The 13,340-nt window shown below is 40.5% G+C and overlaps 1 protein-coding gene across 4 annotated transcripts in view; it reads left to right on the top strand.

Annotated features, from left to right (window-relative positions):
- The window catches only part of RFC1 (replication factor C subunit 1), a 78,618-nt gene that overhangs the window by 58,003 nt on the left and 7,275 nt on the right, over nt 1-13,340 (top strand). For 2 of the 4 annotated variants that reach the window (XM_025385787.1, XM_025385789.1), the window contains 9 exons: nt 2,249-2,645; nt 4,533-4,645; nt 6,302-6,416; nt 8,082-8,173; nt 8,353-8,490; nt 8,631-8,726; nt 8,850-8,948; nt 10,797-10,951; nt 11,060-11,177. In XM_025385787.1, the coding sequence (XP_025241572.1) occupies nt 2,249-2,645; nt 4,533-4,645; nt 6,302-6,416; nt 8,082-8,173; nt 8,353-8,490; nt 8,631-8,726; nt 8,850-8,948; nt 10,797-10,951; nt 11,060-11,177 (1,323 nt within the window). The remainder of the gene's footprint in view (nt 1-2,248; nt 2,646-4,532; nt 4,646-6,301; nt 6,417-8,081; nt 8,174-8,352; nt 8,491-8,630; nt 8,727-8,849; nt 8,949-10,796; nt 10,952-11,059; nt 11,178-13,340) is intronic. The other 2 variants (XM_025385790.1, XM_025385788.1) reach the window with 1 other exon arrangement.

Genomic DNA, 13,340 nt, shown 5'->3' with positions numbered 1-13,340 from the left:
TTGTTGTTTTTCCTTATCTTTGTCAGGGAATATGAGTAGAGAAAGGACAGTATATTGCGTATAACCTATCTACTTATCAAACTTTCCTAATTTTCCTATTATTATTATTATTATTATTATTATTACTAGTTTTTAATTTTTTGAGACAGAGTCTAGCTCTGTCCCTCAGGTTGGAGTGCAGTGGTGTGATCTCGGCTCACCGCAACTTCTGTCTCCTGGGTTCAAGCGATTCTCCTGCCTCGGCCTCCTGAGTAGCTGGGACCTGCCACCACGCCCACTTATTTTTATATTTTTAATAGCAACGGAGTTTCACTATATTGGCCAGGCTGGTCTTGAACTCCTGACCTCAAGTGATTCTCCCACCTCAGCCTCCCAAAGTGCTGGGATTATAGGTGTGAGCCATTGTGCCCAGCTGTATTCTCACGTTGACTTTATGCAAAGGTTATTGTTTAGGAGTTCCTTAAAGGATATGTTAATAGGTATCAGCATGATAAATTTGTTTTCAATTAGAACTGTATTAGGATTTTTTAAGTTGTGCAGACACCTAGCCTGTATTAGCTTTTGCAAAAGGAAAAATGTTGGCTCACATAACTAAACTATGGGCGGGGAGGATCTGGTCTAGGAACTACTGGATCCACAGACTACAAAGCTTTGAGGACCCCTTCAGTTTCTGTCTCTCAGTTTCTCCTAGTTAGCCTCATTCATTCCCACTGTAGACCATCCATTTGTACACACAGGACACAGGATTGCCAGCATTCCAAGATTTTAATGTCCCCAGCTCCGTCACCTAAATGGCAAGATAGTCCACCCAGGTTATTCTGGTTAGAGAAATCTAGGGAATGATTTCGATTGCATAACCATAGCATAGTTATAAAAACCAGGAAATTAACATCGATGCCCTATTGTTAACTACTCTCTACATATTATTCGAACCTTACATTTTCCCCTGTAGTAGTTCTTCTGTTCCAGGCCCCACACTGCATTTAGTTGTGTCTTCTTAGTCTTCTCCAGTCGATGACATTTCTTCAGTCTTTCCTTGTCTTCTTACAACCTTGACACTTTTAAAATGAGTACTGGTCAGTTTTGTGGAGTGTCTCTCAGTTTGGATCTGTGATGTTTTCTCATGATTAGATTGAGGTTATGCCTTTGTTTCTAAGAACACCATAGATGTGATCTTGTGTCCTCAGTGCATCCTTTCATAGGTACAGGATGTCAATATGTCTTATTATTAGTGAGGATAACCTTGATTATTTGGTTAAGATGATTCAGCATCCCACTGAAACTAGTGCTGGGTTTCTTCACTAGTAAAGTGACTATTTTTTCCTTTGTAATTGATAACTATCTTGGCAGGAGAGGGAGGTACTTTAAAACTATGCTTATATACTGCTTGTCCTTAAACATTCATCCACTAATTTTAGCATCTGCTGCTAAAGAGGCAATAATTTTTTTTTTAAAATTGAGATGTTACATACTATAAAATCCACCCTTACAAAGCATACACATCAGTGGTTTTTAGTATATTAACAGAGTATGCAACCATCAGCACTGTGTAATTCCAGAACATTTTCATCACACCAAAAAGAAACCCTGTACCCATTAGCAGCCACTCATTCTGTCCACCCCCGGCAATCACAGCTCTGCTTTGTCTCTATGGATTTTCCTATTCTGGACATTTCATGTGTAAATGGAGACATTAGAATATATGGCATTTTGTGTCTGGCTTCTTTCAATTAGCATAGCGGTTTAAAGGTTGACCTGGGTTGTAGCATGTGTCAGTACTTCACTCCTTGTTATGGGTAAATAATATTTCATGGTGTGGAGACACCCTATTTTGTTTCTTTTTCAGTTGATGGACATTTGGATTGTTTCCATCTTTTAGCTATAATATGGTTGTGAACAACATTTGTGTACAAGTTTTTGTAGAGGCATTAACTTTTAATTAGGAAACTTTGAAACAAAAATCTCAACACTATACCTTGTTTTTTTCAAACTAAAATTGGAGTACTTTTAAAATCCAACATGTTCTCACTTTTAGAAATTGCGTTTGGTGGTTTCTGGTGTGTTTGTTAATTTTTATAGTTTAGAAGGTGGTGACTTCCACAAACAGGAAAGTCTGTCATGACAAGACCAGCCCAGGCTGAATAGCCCACTTGGATATCTCTGATTGCTCTCTGTAGTACGTTTAGCAGGATAGAAATTCTGTATGTTTCATCAGGTTTCTTCTTTCCTCACTTTTCTGCTTTTTAAGATGAAGAAAGAGTCCAAACTGGAGAGAACACCCCAAAAAAATGTTCAAGGCAAAAGAAAAATTAGTCCATCTAAAAAGGAATCGGAATCTAAAAAGAGCAAGCCGACTTCCAAAAGGGACAGTTTGGCAAAGACAATAAAAAAGGAAACAGATGTGTTTTGGAGAGGCCTGGATTTCAAGGAGCAGGTGGCCGAGGAAACAAGTGGTGACAGCAAGGCTAGGAATTTGGCTGATGACAGCAGTGAAAACAAAGTGGAAAATTTGCTCTGGGTGGATAAATATAAGCCAACCTCGCTCAAGACCATAATTGGACAGCAAGGTGACCAGAGCTGTGCCAACAAACTCCTACGCTGGCTCCGAAACTGGCACAAGAGTTCTTCTGAAGATAAAAAACACGGTGATTTTACAACCTCACTCATTTTTGTGTGTGTATATATCAACATGTGATTGCTCAGTGGCACATATATAAGAAAATCTAACGGTTCATTCATCTGTCAGCAAGCATTTACTAAGAGCTTGATCTGAACCCAGGTGCAGTACTAGACCCTGCTGGTGGTGTTGTGAACAAAACAGTCCCTCTCAGGAGCTCACAGGCAGTGGGGGAGGCTTATCTGAACCAGCAATTAAAATGTATTGTGCCAAGTACTGCTAGAGGGGTAAGTCCAGGGTGCTGTGAGGATGAAGATGTGTGGTCAGGGCCTGGGTGTGTGTCCTCCCGTCCTGGAGGAAGGGATGGCTAAGCTAAGACTTGGAAACAAAGTAGGAGGTAGCTAGGCGAAGGGAGGGAGGGGTGAATGTTGGGTAGGAAAGAGTATGTGTCCCAAGGTCTGAAGCCATGTGACAGTAAGACCCCTGAGTGGCAAGGGCACTAGGAGGAAAGGTGTGAATAAATAACGGAGGCATGCGTGCAGGGCAGTCAGCCTCAACTCCCAGTAGCAAGCACGATTTGCTCTGGCAGGCCTGATAGGCCTGTGCTTCTGTAGTTTCTGTCCTTGTTTGTGATGTATTTGTTGGGGAGAGTGAAAAGCTCCAGTATGTATTTAATGTCCACAGTATTTCTTAACGGAGGTTTGAGATCACAAATGTTTTAGTAGTGTTGTCAACATAGACCAGTGATGACTAGATGCCGATCACCGTTGCTGATGATGCCTGTTTATTTAAACAGATAATATATTGTAATGATATAGGACTCAATTTAAGGTAAATCATTTTTTCATTCTGAAACTTAATAAAATCTCCCCTAAAAGAGAGACAGGCATTTCATGTGCCCAGAGAAGACTTTTTTTTTTTTGAGACAGTCTCGCTCTATTGCCCAGGCTGGAGTGCAGTGGCGCGATCTAGGCTCACTGCAACCTCTGCCGCTTGGGTTCAGGAGGCTGAGTACCTGGGGCTACAGGTACACACCACCATGCCCGGCTAATTTTTTGTATTTTTAGTAGAGATGGGGTTTCACCATGCTGGCCAGGCTGGTCTCGAACCCCTGACCATGTGATCCACCCGCCTCTGCCTCCCCAAATGCTGAGATTATAGGCATGAGCCACCGTGCCTGGCCGAGAAGACTGTTTTAAAGCTTCAGGTGAACTGTAGTCCCTGTCTGCATGCCTGCTGGCAGTAGGTTTAAAACCATTGTCTCTGTCAGTTATTGAGTATGAGTTGAGCCTGATGTATGTGCCAGGTGCTCACGTGGTGAGGGGAGGAAGAGTGCTGGTCTAGTGTTGAGGGGCACAAGATAGTTGCAGACACAGCATCTTCAAGTCAGTTTTTTTTTCTTGTGACCATGTAGCTACTATGCTTGTTAACATTTAGTGAAGCATGCATGGCTCTGTGCTCAGCCATTCGGTCCTCACAACATCCTTAGTAGCAACTTTACTGTTGTTCTCCTTGTCTAACAAAGGAGGAGGCAGTCACAGGGGCTAAGTCACTTTTAACTCACCGTGGCTGGTGAGAGGTGGCATGAGGATGGATGGAGTCGGGATCGAGCCCCGGCAGCGTGCTCCATGGCCTGTGCGTTCACAGGAAAGGAAACTCATACAATTATTATTTCAAATCAAGAGTTTTAAAGTGAGTTAGTTTTAGTTTTTTATTTTGGGTGGATGTGAGCTAGGAAGTAGAATTTCACTGAATGCTCTGGAAACTTGTTTATGTTTTGTAGAAAATATTCTGCAAATTTAGAACTAAACTGGAGGATGGCTGTCTATGCGAAGTTTAGGCACAACTATCCCTGCCATGCCTGAATTTCTGTTAGGTGATATAGGTTAACACTCTGGAACTTCTTTTTTCCTAGCAGCAAAGTTTGGTAAATTTTCCGGCAAAGATGATGGCTCTAGTTTTAAAGCAGCGTTGCTGTCAGGTCCTCCTGGTGTTGGCAAAACCACCACAGCTTCCCTGGTGTGTCAGGTGGGTACTTTGTCGCAGTGTGGTTGGACAGATAACCTCGAGTGGTCATGGCTAGGAGATAAAAGTGTGTACCCACATGTGTGCCTGTGTGTGTGCATGTGTGGTGTCTATATATAAACTGTGTTTATTTGTCTAAAATAAAACCTTTAGAACCTGTTTTGGTTCTGGTGATGTTTGTAATTTTAATCCTTTTAAAATATTGGTAATTAAAGTACTAGGCAATACTTACCTATGAGCGAGGCAGCGTGTTCAGCACGTGGGTGTGTTATAGATAACAAAAACATGTATTCTAGACTCTGAAAGATGCAAATATCTTAATGCCCTTGAATAGTTCTATGTACTGAATAATTATCTGTACTGTCATCATCCACACGTGTGAAATGAAATAGGCTTAGGGAGGAGGGTGGAGGCCCAGTTTTCACCCACGTAGCGCGACTCAGGGTTCTATTCTTCAGCACTGTGTGGTCCTGCCTTTGTTCCTGTTGTCTCTGTTGCTGCTGAATCCCTGTAGACAACGGGAGAACTTGACCTGCTTAGGCGCTAGAGCAGATCAGAGTTCACGTGTTGGTATCAGAATGATGAAATACCAGATTAGAAATTTATTGCTGGATTTCTCAATCCTCTGCTGCATAAGCTTGTGGTTTCTTTTGGTATTTGTTGTATGCATCTGCATAAAATTTAAATAAAATTTTATCTGTTTTCACTGTATTTATAAACATTAATGAAAAAGCAAAACAATATTTTTTCCCTAGTCCCTACAATTGTGAACACAACTCTTTTTCTCCCTTTATTATTATCATTATATTTTTTTACAAATTAAGGCATAAGCTGATCAGTTTTGGGAAATGAATCAGAATAACTTGAATTTTCCTGATTTCAGAGGAAAATTGTTTAGTGGGATAGTGTCGTGACAAAGAATGATTTAACTTTATCAGTTATCTTAGGATTACTTTTTAGTATCTTATTTTTTTGTTTTGGGACACAGTTGTACTCTGCTGTCCAGGCTGGAGTGCAGTGGCACGATCTCGGTTCAGTGTAACTTCTGCCTCCCAGGTTCAAGTGATTCTCGTGCCTCAGCCTCCCGAGTAGCTGAGACTACAGGCACGCGCCACCACACCCAGCTGATTTTTTGTATTTGTAGTCGAGATGGGGTTTCACCATGTTGGCCAAGCTGGTCTCAAACTCCTAACAACAAGTGATCCATCCGCTTTGGCCTCCCAAAAGTGCTGGAATTGCAGGTGTGAGCCAATACACCTGGCCGGTATCTTATAATAGATTAATTCTGTGTCTGATACTGAATTGTTGGGATTATTATATTTAATTCTTTTTTTAGGACTCTAAGAAGTAAATTTAGTAAAATTGCTTGTTTGAATATACTCTTCCAGATTAGTGATTTGTCAGCTGAAGTTCTAAGACCAAATTTATTAGTATTTATATGTGTATGTTATATATATGTATATGATATTCTAAAAATGTCTAATATTGTAAGGCATACTATAGTTAATCTCATTGTCTGTTAGTATCATACTTTATATTTTTACCTATGGTTTTTTATGTGATGTTTGTACCTTCTGTCTTTCTTAACTGGCCTTTCTTGGCGGGGGTGGTGGAGGTAATTCGTATTGTGCCATCAGTGGTTTCCAATATTTTGATTAGGAATTGGGATACAGCTACGTGGAACTGAATGCAAGTGACACCCGGAGTAAGAGCAGTTTGAAGGCGATTGTTGCTGAGTCACTGAGCAATACCAGCATCAAAGGCTTTTATTCAAGTATGTGGCTTTTTGAACTGCTGTTGTTGTGATATAAGAAAAATATATTCATTTCAATGTTCAGTAACCAGTATTGAACACAGGTTGTGTGCCAAACACCCTACTAAATTCTGGGGCTAACAAGAGAATAAGAAAGTCCTCTGACATCATTCTTATGGGGTAGTACTTACCCTTTCATAGGTCTTAGAGGTTTCTGAGAATGTGATAAAAATGTGTACATGCACATTTTAATGCATTTTTCATATGATTTTAGAGGATTCATAGGTGAATCCTGTAAAGAGAGAAAATAAAAAAACTATGTAATACAGTGTGACTTATTACTTCATTACCTTATTAACCTCACTCTGTGTATGTATGTAATAAGGTATGTAATACACAGTGAGGTAATAAGGCCAGCAGATGAAGAAGTAATTATGCTTGGGGCATTGAGTAAAGGGGTGATAATTGTTTTGAAAGACCTCAAAGAATGAGAAATAAAACCATTTGGAGGTGGAAGAGGTCATTGCAGGCAAAGGTAGTAGAAGAGAAGACAGTGTGCAAATGCCCACTGTGTTTCAGGTTGTAGCTAGTGGTCCTCTATGGCCAAAGTTCATGGAAAATAAGATGCTCAAGTTAAGGACCGCACAGTGCCTGTTTAGAATCATCTATGGTGTGTTGTTTTGTCACCTGAATTCTTGGTGCCTTCACATTGTTCAAAAGAATTTGCTCAGGAAATGTCACTCTTAGACATGGCTGTTGGGAGGGTAGATTGGTACTACTCTGGAGAGCAGTCCGGCAGTATTTCTCAAATTACATATACCCGTTAGCCCAGAAATTCCAATTGCTGGAATTTAGCTATTATTTTACTTATATATGTGCAAACTGGCATATATATGCCATATAGATAAGGATAGTCATTTAGTATGACATAATAGAAAAAAGCTTGGAAGCATCCTATATATTTCATTAATGGTGATTAAGTAAAGTGCGGTACAAGTGTAGGATGGAATATTAAATTGCCTTAAAAAATGAAGTGTTCTATATCTATAGATAAAGAATGAATCACCAAAATACATAAAATGACAAAACTGGCCGGGCATGTTGGCTCACGCCTGTAATACCAGCACTTTAGGAGGCCGAGGCAGATGGATCACCTGAGGTCAGGAGTTCGAGACCAGCCTGGTCAACATGGTGAAAACCCGTCTCTACTAAAAATACAGAAATTAGCCGGGTGTGTTGGCGTGCACCTGTAATCTCAGCTACTCGGGAGGCTGAGGCAAGATAATCGCTTGAACCCGGGAGGCGGAGGTTGCAGTGAGCCAATATCACGCCATTGCACTCCAGCTTGGGCAATGAGTGGAACTCCATCTCAAAAAAAGAAAAAAAAAATCCTCAGTTGTATATTTTTATGCACATATGTGTAGAATATCTCTTAAAGGACGTGTAAGAGACTATTGTTTGTCTCTGGGAAGGGAATTGGGGTCTGCAGGGGAAGGGGTGGCAGGGAGAGTTTCTCTTTGCTGCATATTCTTTTTTTTTCTTTAGCAACACTCTGTAGCCCAGTGCTGCATATTCTTGTAGCTTTTGAAGTTTAATATCTGTTACATAATTTTCTACAGAGCAGCAGTTTTTGAGCAATTGTTATTTTGTTTTTGTCTCATCCCATTGCTCCTCAACCTGGGTCAGATGGAGCAGCCTCTTCAGTAAGCACGAAACATGCTCTCATCATGGATGAAGTAGATGGCATGGCAGGCAATGAGGATAGGGGAGGAATTCAGGTAATTCAAGTGCTGTATTTTTGCAGTTTCACTATTGATAATTTAGATTTTTAAAACATTGTCATTCTCTCATGGCAGTCAAGGCATGTCGCTGAGGAGATTTTTAGAACCAAAATTACCTTGTGTGATATTTGTCATTTTAAAAATAATTATTTTTGTGTTGCTAACTTGCCTTTCAGGAATTAATTGGCCTGATAAAACATACTAAAATTCCCATTATTTGTATGTGCAATGATAGAAATCATCCCAAGATTCGCTCTCTGGTTCATTATTGTTTTGATCTTCGTTTTCAAAGACCTCGGGTTGAACAGATTAAGGTATGATGATTGAAATTTTTTTCCCATCACACTAGCCTATTTATTTAAGGGTCAATTTTTAAAAGTACCTGATAAATATTTTTAAAATATCTGATTATATGAGTTAAAATCATTGAGGACTCCTCCCTTGTCAATTTCAGGGTGCTATGATGTCTATTGCATTTAAAGAAGGTTTAAAGATTCCCCCTCCAGCAATGAATGAAATAATTTTGGGAGCCAATCAAGATATCAGACAGGTAAATTAAATATATATTATGTAACAGTTGTTGATTATTTTTAGGTAATGCTTTCAATCTTGTAGGGGTGGGGAGCAACAGGATTTTCCTATCTTGACGTTGTCTTATTTGTGATCCTTTTAGGTTTTACATAATCTGAGTATGTGGTGTGCACGAAGTAAAGCATTAACCTATGACCAGGCCAAAGCTGATTCTCACAGAGCCAAAAAGGATATCAAAATGGTAAAATAAATTTCCTTGTCTTAGTTACTTTCTTAAGCCAAAACACTTCTTGTTCTGTAGGTAGCTTGATAGAAATAGTTATTATAGTTCCTTGATATGCCTGTGGAATCCAGGGATATATAGTAAGAAGTACAGACAGCTGCTAAAAGTGTTTCTAATTCAAATGAATTTTTTCTCAAAGATTGTCAGTGTCTATTATAAATTTTGAGAAAGGGATAAATTTTAAATTATACTCATGCTTCAGCAATTATAAAATGGCTTTTCCAGAGTTCCTTATGTTTGACTTTCATGTTTGGAGTGGTTTTGCACTGTTCAGAATAATCCATGTCAAATGGTTTAATGACCTCTCTGAAACTAGAGGTATGTGTCAGTTACCTCTGTGTTGTATTTTACCTAGTTGCTAATCAGAATTTATAGTTAGAACAATGATTAAGCAGGTTCTAAAAAAGTTAATACACTTTCTTATTTATTTAAATTTTCAAAATTTTTGGTAGAGACAAGGTCTCGCTGTGTTTCACCGACTGGTCTTGAATTCCTGGCCTCAAGCGATCCTCCTGCTGTGGCCCCCAAGGTGCTGGGATTACAGGTGTGAGCCACCACGTCTGGCCTATATGCTTTATTTTTTAGAGCAGTTTAGGCTCAGCAGTTTGAGACCAGCCTGGCCAACATGGTGATCCACACCCGGCCCATGGATTCAAAATTGAGTGGAAGGTACAGAGAGTTCTCATATACTTCGTGTCCCCCTCACACGCACAGCCTCTCCCACTGCCAGCGTCCCCTACCACAGTGGTATATCTGTTATAATCGATGAACCTACAGTGATACCTCATTATCACCCAGAGTCCATAGTTTACATTAGCATTCCCTCTTGGTGGTGTACATTGTATGGTTTTGACAAATGTATGACATGTATTCACCATTATAGTATCATACAGAATAGTTTCACTGTCCTAAAAATCGTGCTCTACCTGTTCATTCTTCCTTTCCTCTCTCCTCCCTACAACCCCTGGCAACCACTGATCTTTTACTGTGTCTATAGTTTTGCCTTTTCCAGAATGTGGTATAGTTGGAATCATGTAGTAGGTGGACTTTTCCAATTGGCTTCTTCCACTTAGTAGTAGCATAGAGGGTTCTTCCATGACTTTTTTTTTTTTTTTTTTTGAGTCGGAGTCTCTCTTTGTTACCCAGGCTGGAGTACAATGGTGTGATCTTGGCTCACTGTAGCCTCCGCCTCCCGGGTTCATGTGATTCTCTTGTCTCAGGCTCCTGAGTAGCTGGGATTACAGGCACCTGCCACCACACCTGGCCAATTTTTTATTTTTAGTAGAGACGAGGTTTTACTATGTTGGCCAGGCTGGTCTCGAACTCCTGACCTCAAGTGATCTGCCCACCTCAGCCTCCCAAAGTGCTGGGATTACAGGGGTGAGCCACCATGCCCAGCCCCCCCATGTCTTCTCATGGCTTGATAGCTCACTTCTTTTTATTGTTGAATAATATTACATTGTGTGAATGTACCACAGTTAAATTGTTTATTCACCTACTAAAAGGACATCTTGGTTGCTCCCAGCTTTTGGTAATTATAAATAAAACTGCTCATAAACATCCATGTGCAGGTTTTTGTGTGAACGTAGTTTTTAATTCACTTGGGTGAATACCAAGAAGCGTGGTTGCTGGATCGTATGGTAAAGAGTATGTTTAATTTTGTAAGAAACTACCAAACGGTACAGTTTTGCATTCCCACCAGCAATGAATGGAGTTCCTCTTGTTCCGTATCCTCGTTAGCATTTGGTGATGTTAATGTTTTGAATTTTGGCCATTCTAATAGATGTGTCCCTCTTTTTTTTTCAGGGCCCATTTGATGTTGCCCGGAAGGTGTTTGCAGCTGGAGAGGAGACTGCTCACATGTCACTTATGGACAAGTCAGATCTCTTTTTTCATGATTATTCAATAGCACCCCTCTTTGTCCAGGAAAATTACATACATGTGAAGCCTGTAGCAGCAGGGTGAGTGTCCAGAGCTGGTGAGAGGCATGGTTAATATCCTCCCAGCACCGTGAAGGAGGGACCTGGGGTGTGGAGAGTGAGATAATCCAGACTGATTCTTTCCTACAGGGGCGACATGAAAAAGCACTTGATGCTTTTAAGCAGAGCAGCAGACAGCATATGTGATGGTGACTTAGTGGACAGCCAGATCCGGAGTAAGCAAAACTGGAGTCTTCTGCCTACGCAGGTGAGCAGAGAGCTCTCCCTAAAGTGCAGACTCTGCTTTACTGAAAAGAGAACTAAATAGCTTTTAGCTCCTGTACTTATTTTATTTTGTTTATTTTTGAGATCGAGTCTTGCTCTGTCGCCAGGCTGGAGTGCAGTGGTGCGATCTTGGCTCACTGCAAGCTCTGCCTCCCGGGTTCAAGAGATTCTCCTGCCTCAGCCTCCTGAGTAGCTGGGACTACAGGTGCCTGCCACCATACCCAGCTAATCCTGTAGTTATTTTAAATACCAGATAAATGTTATGGCTCTTGTGGCAAAAATACAGTCTGTTACAGATTATAATACTCTGTGGTAACTATTGTCTGTTTCTTAATCTGGCCCTTCCTTCCTTCCTTCCTTCCTTCCCTTTCCTTCCCTTTCCTTCCCTTTCCTTCCCTTTCCTTCCCTTTCCTTCCCTTTCCTTCCCTTTCCTTCCCTTTCCTTCCCTTTCTTTCCTTTCTTTCCTTTCTTTCCTTTCTTTCCTTTCTTTCTTTCTTTCTCTTTCTCTCTCTCTCTCTCTCTTTCTCTTTCTCTTCTTTCTCTTCTTTCTCTTTCTCTTCTTTCTCTTCTTTCTTTACTTTTCTTTTTTTTTTTTTTTTTTTTTTTTGAGACAGAGTCTCGCTCTGTTGCCCAGGCTGGAGTGCAGGGGTGCCATCTCAGTTCACTACAAGCTCCACCTCCTGGGTTCATGCCATTCTTGTGCTTCAGCTTCCTGAGGAGCTGAGACTACAGGCGCCCGCCACCATGCCCAGCTAATTTTTTGTATTTTTGGTATCGACGGGGTTTCACCGTGTTAGCCAGGATGGTCTCGATCTCCTGACCTTGTGATCTGCCTGCCTCGACCTCCCAAAGTGCTGGGATTACAGGCATGAGCCACTGTGCTCAGCCCAATCTGGCCTTATTTATCTATATTTCAAAAAATGTTAATGGATACATAGAAATAGGAATGTTAGATTTTGGTTGTAAGATGTGAATCAGAAGTTTTATTTGCTGCGTTTTAACTTAAGAATCCTTGTTTTTTTATTTTTGGTCACTCTTGGCTCTCCCAGGTGGTCACTGAGTAGCGGCTCCTAGAAGCAGTGCAGCTAGGGCAGGCCAGCAGCCGCACCTCTGAGGCATTCATTCAGATTTTCGTCTTCCTTGCTAAAAAAGCAGTTTTATATTGGGTACTGTATTTAGGTTGAGATCTTTAACTCAAAACAGAATTTGGTAGACATTTGTAATTAAGAGAGTTATTTGTTCTTTTTGACTTTTGTATAGTTATACAGGATTACTGGCCTGAGTAATAAAATAAGCAAGACACTTCCAGAAGGCCTAATGCTTCTCTTGATTCTACCCACACATTGCTTGAAAACAAGAAACAAAATTTCATTCTGGAGACACAGAACTTTTTATTTTTATTTTTGAGACAAGGTCTCACTCTGTCACCTAGACTGCAGTGCAGTGGTGTGATCACGGCTCACTGCAGCCCTGACCTCCTGGGCTCAAGCGATCCTCCCGCCTCAGCCCTGCAAGTAGCTGGGACTATAGGTGTGCACCACCATGCCAGCTAATTTTTGTTATTTTTGTTGAGGCGGGGTTTCACCATGTTGGCCGGACTGGTCTTGAACTCCTGGGCGCAAGTTGTCTGCCCATCTCCCAAAGTGCTGGGGTTACTGGCATGAGCCACTGCACCTGGCCCAAAATCTTTTCTTTTATATTTTATGTGTTTAGTTTTGTTTACTTAATAATTGTACCTCAAAGGCATAATGTTTTAACACAGGAAAACCTTAATGTACAAAAATACTTCCAAAAGTGTTCTGATAACAAAAAGTTAGAGAAAATCTCCAGGTCTAGCAGCAGGAGAATGATGATGATGAATTCTCTTGAGGAAGTATTTATAGCCTTTAAAACTATTTGCAAAGATTGTCTAATAGGAAAAAGTGCTTGTGAGGGAATTACTAGAATAAGTAGTATACAAAATTTATGTAGACTATAATTCCAGTCTTTAAGAAGGTGAACACACTAGACATAGAAGACATCTAAGGATACATTTTTAAAAAACTTTTCTCAAGTGCCAGTTTAATGGACTCTAATCATTCGTCTTTCTATGCTTTAATCTACCTATGCTGTCAGTCATTTATGTTAAAGACCATCATATCCCTCT

Source organism: Theropithecus gelada, chromosome 5, assembly GCF_003255815.1.
Source record: "Theropithecus gelada isolate Dixy chromosome 5, Tgel_1.0, whole genome shotgun sequence".
In the NCBI taxonomy this organism is placed as follows: Eukaryota; Metazoa; Chordata; class Mammalia; order Primates; family Cercopithecidae; genus Theropithecus; species Theropithecus gelada.
This window is presented reverse-complemented; position numbering and strand designations above follow the sequence as displayed.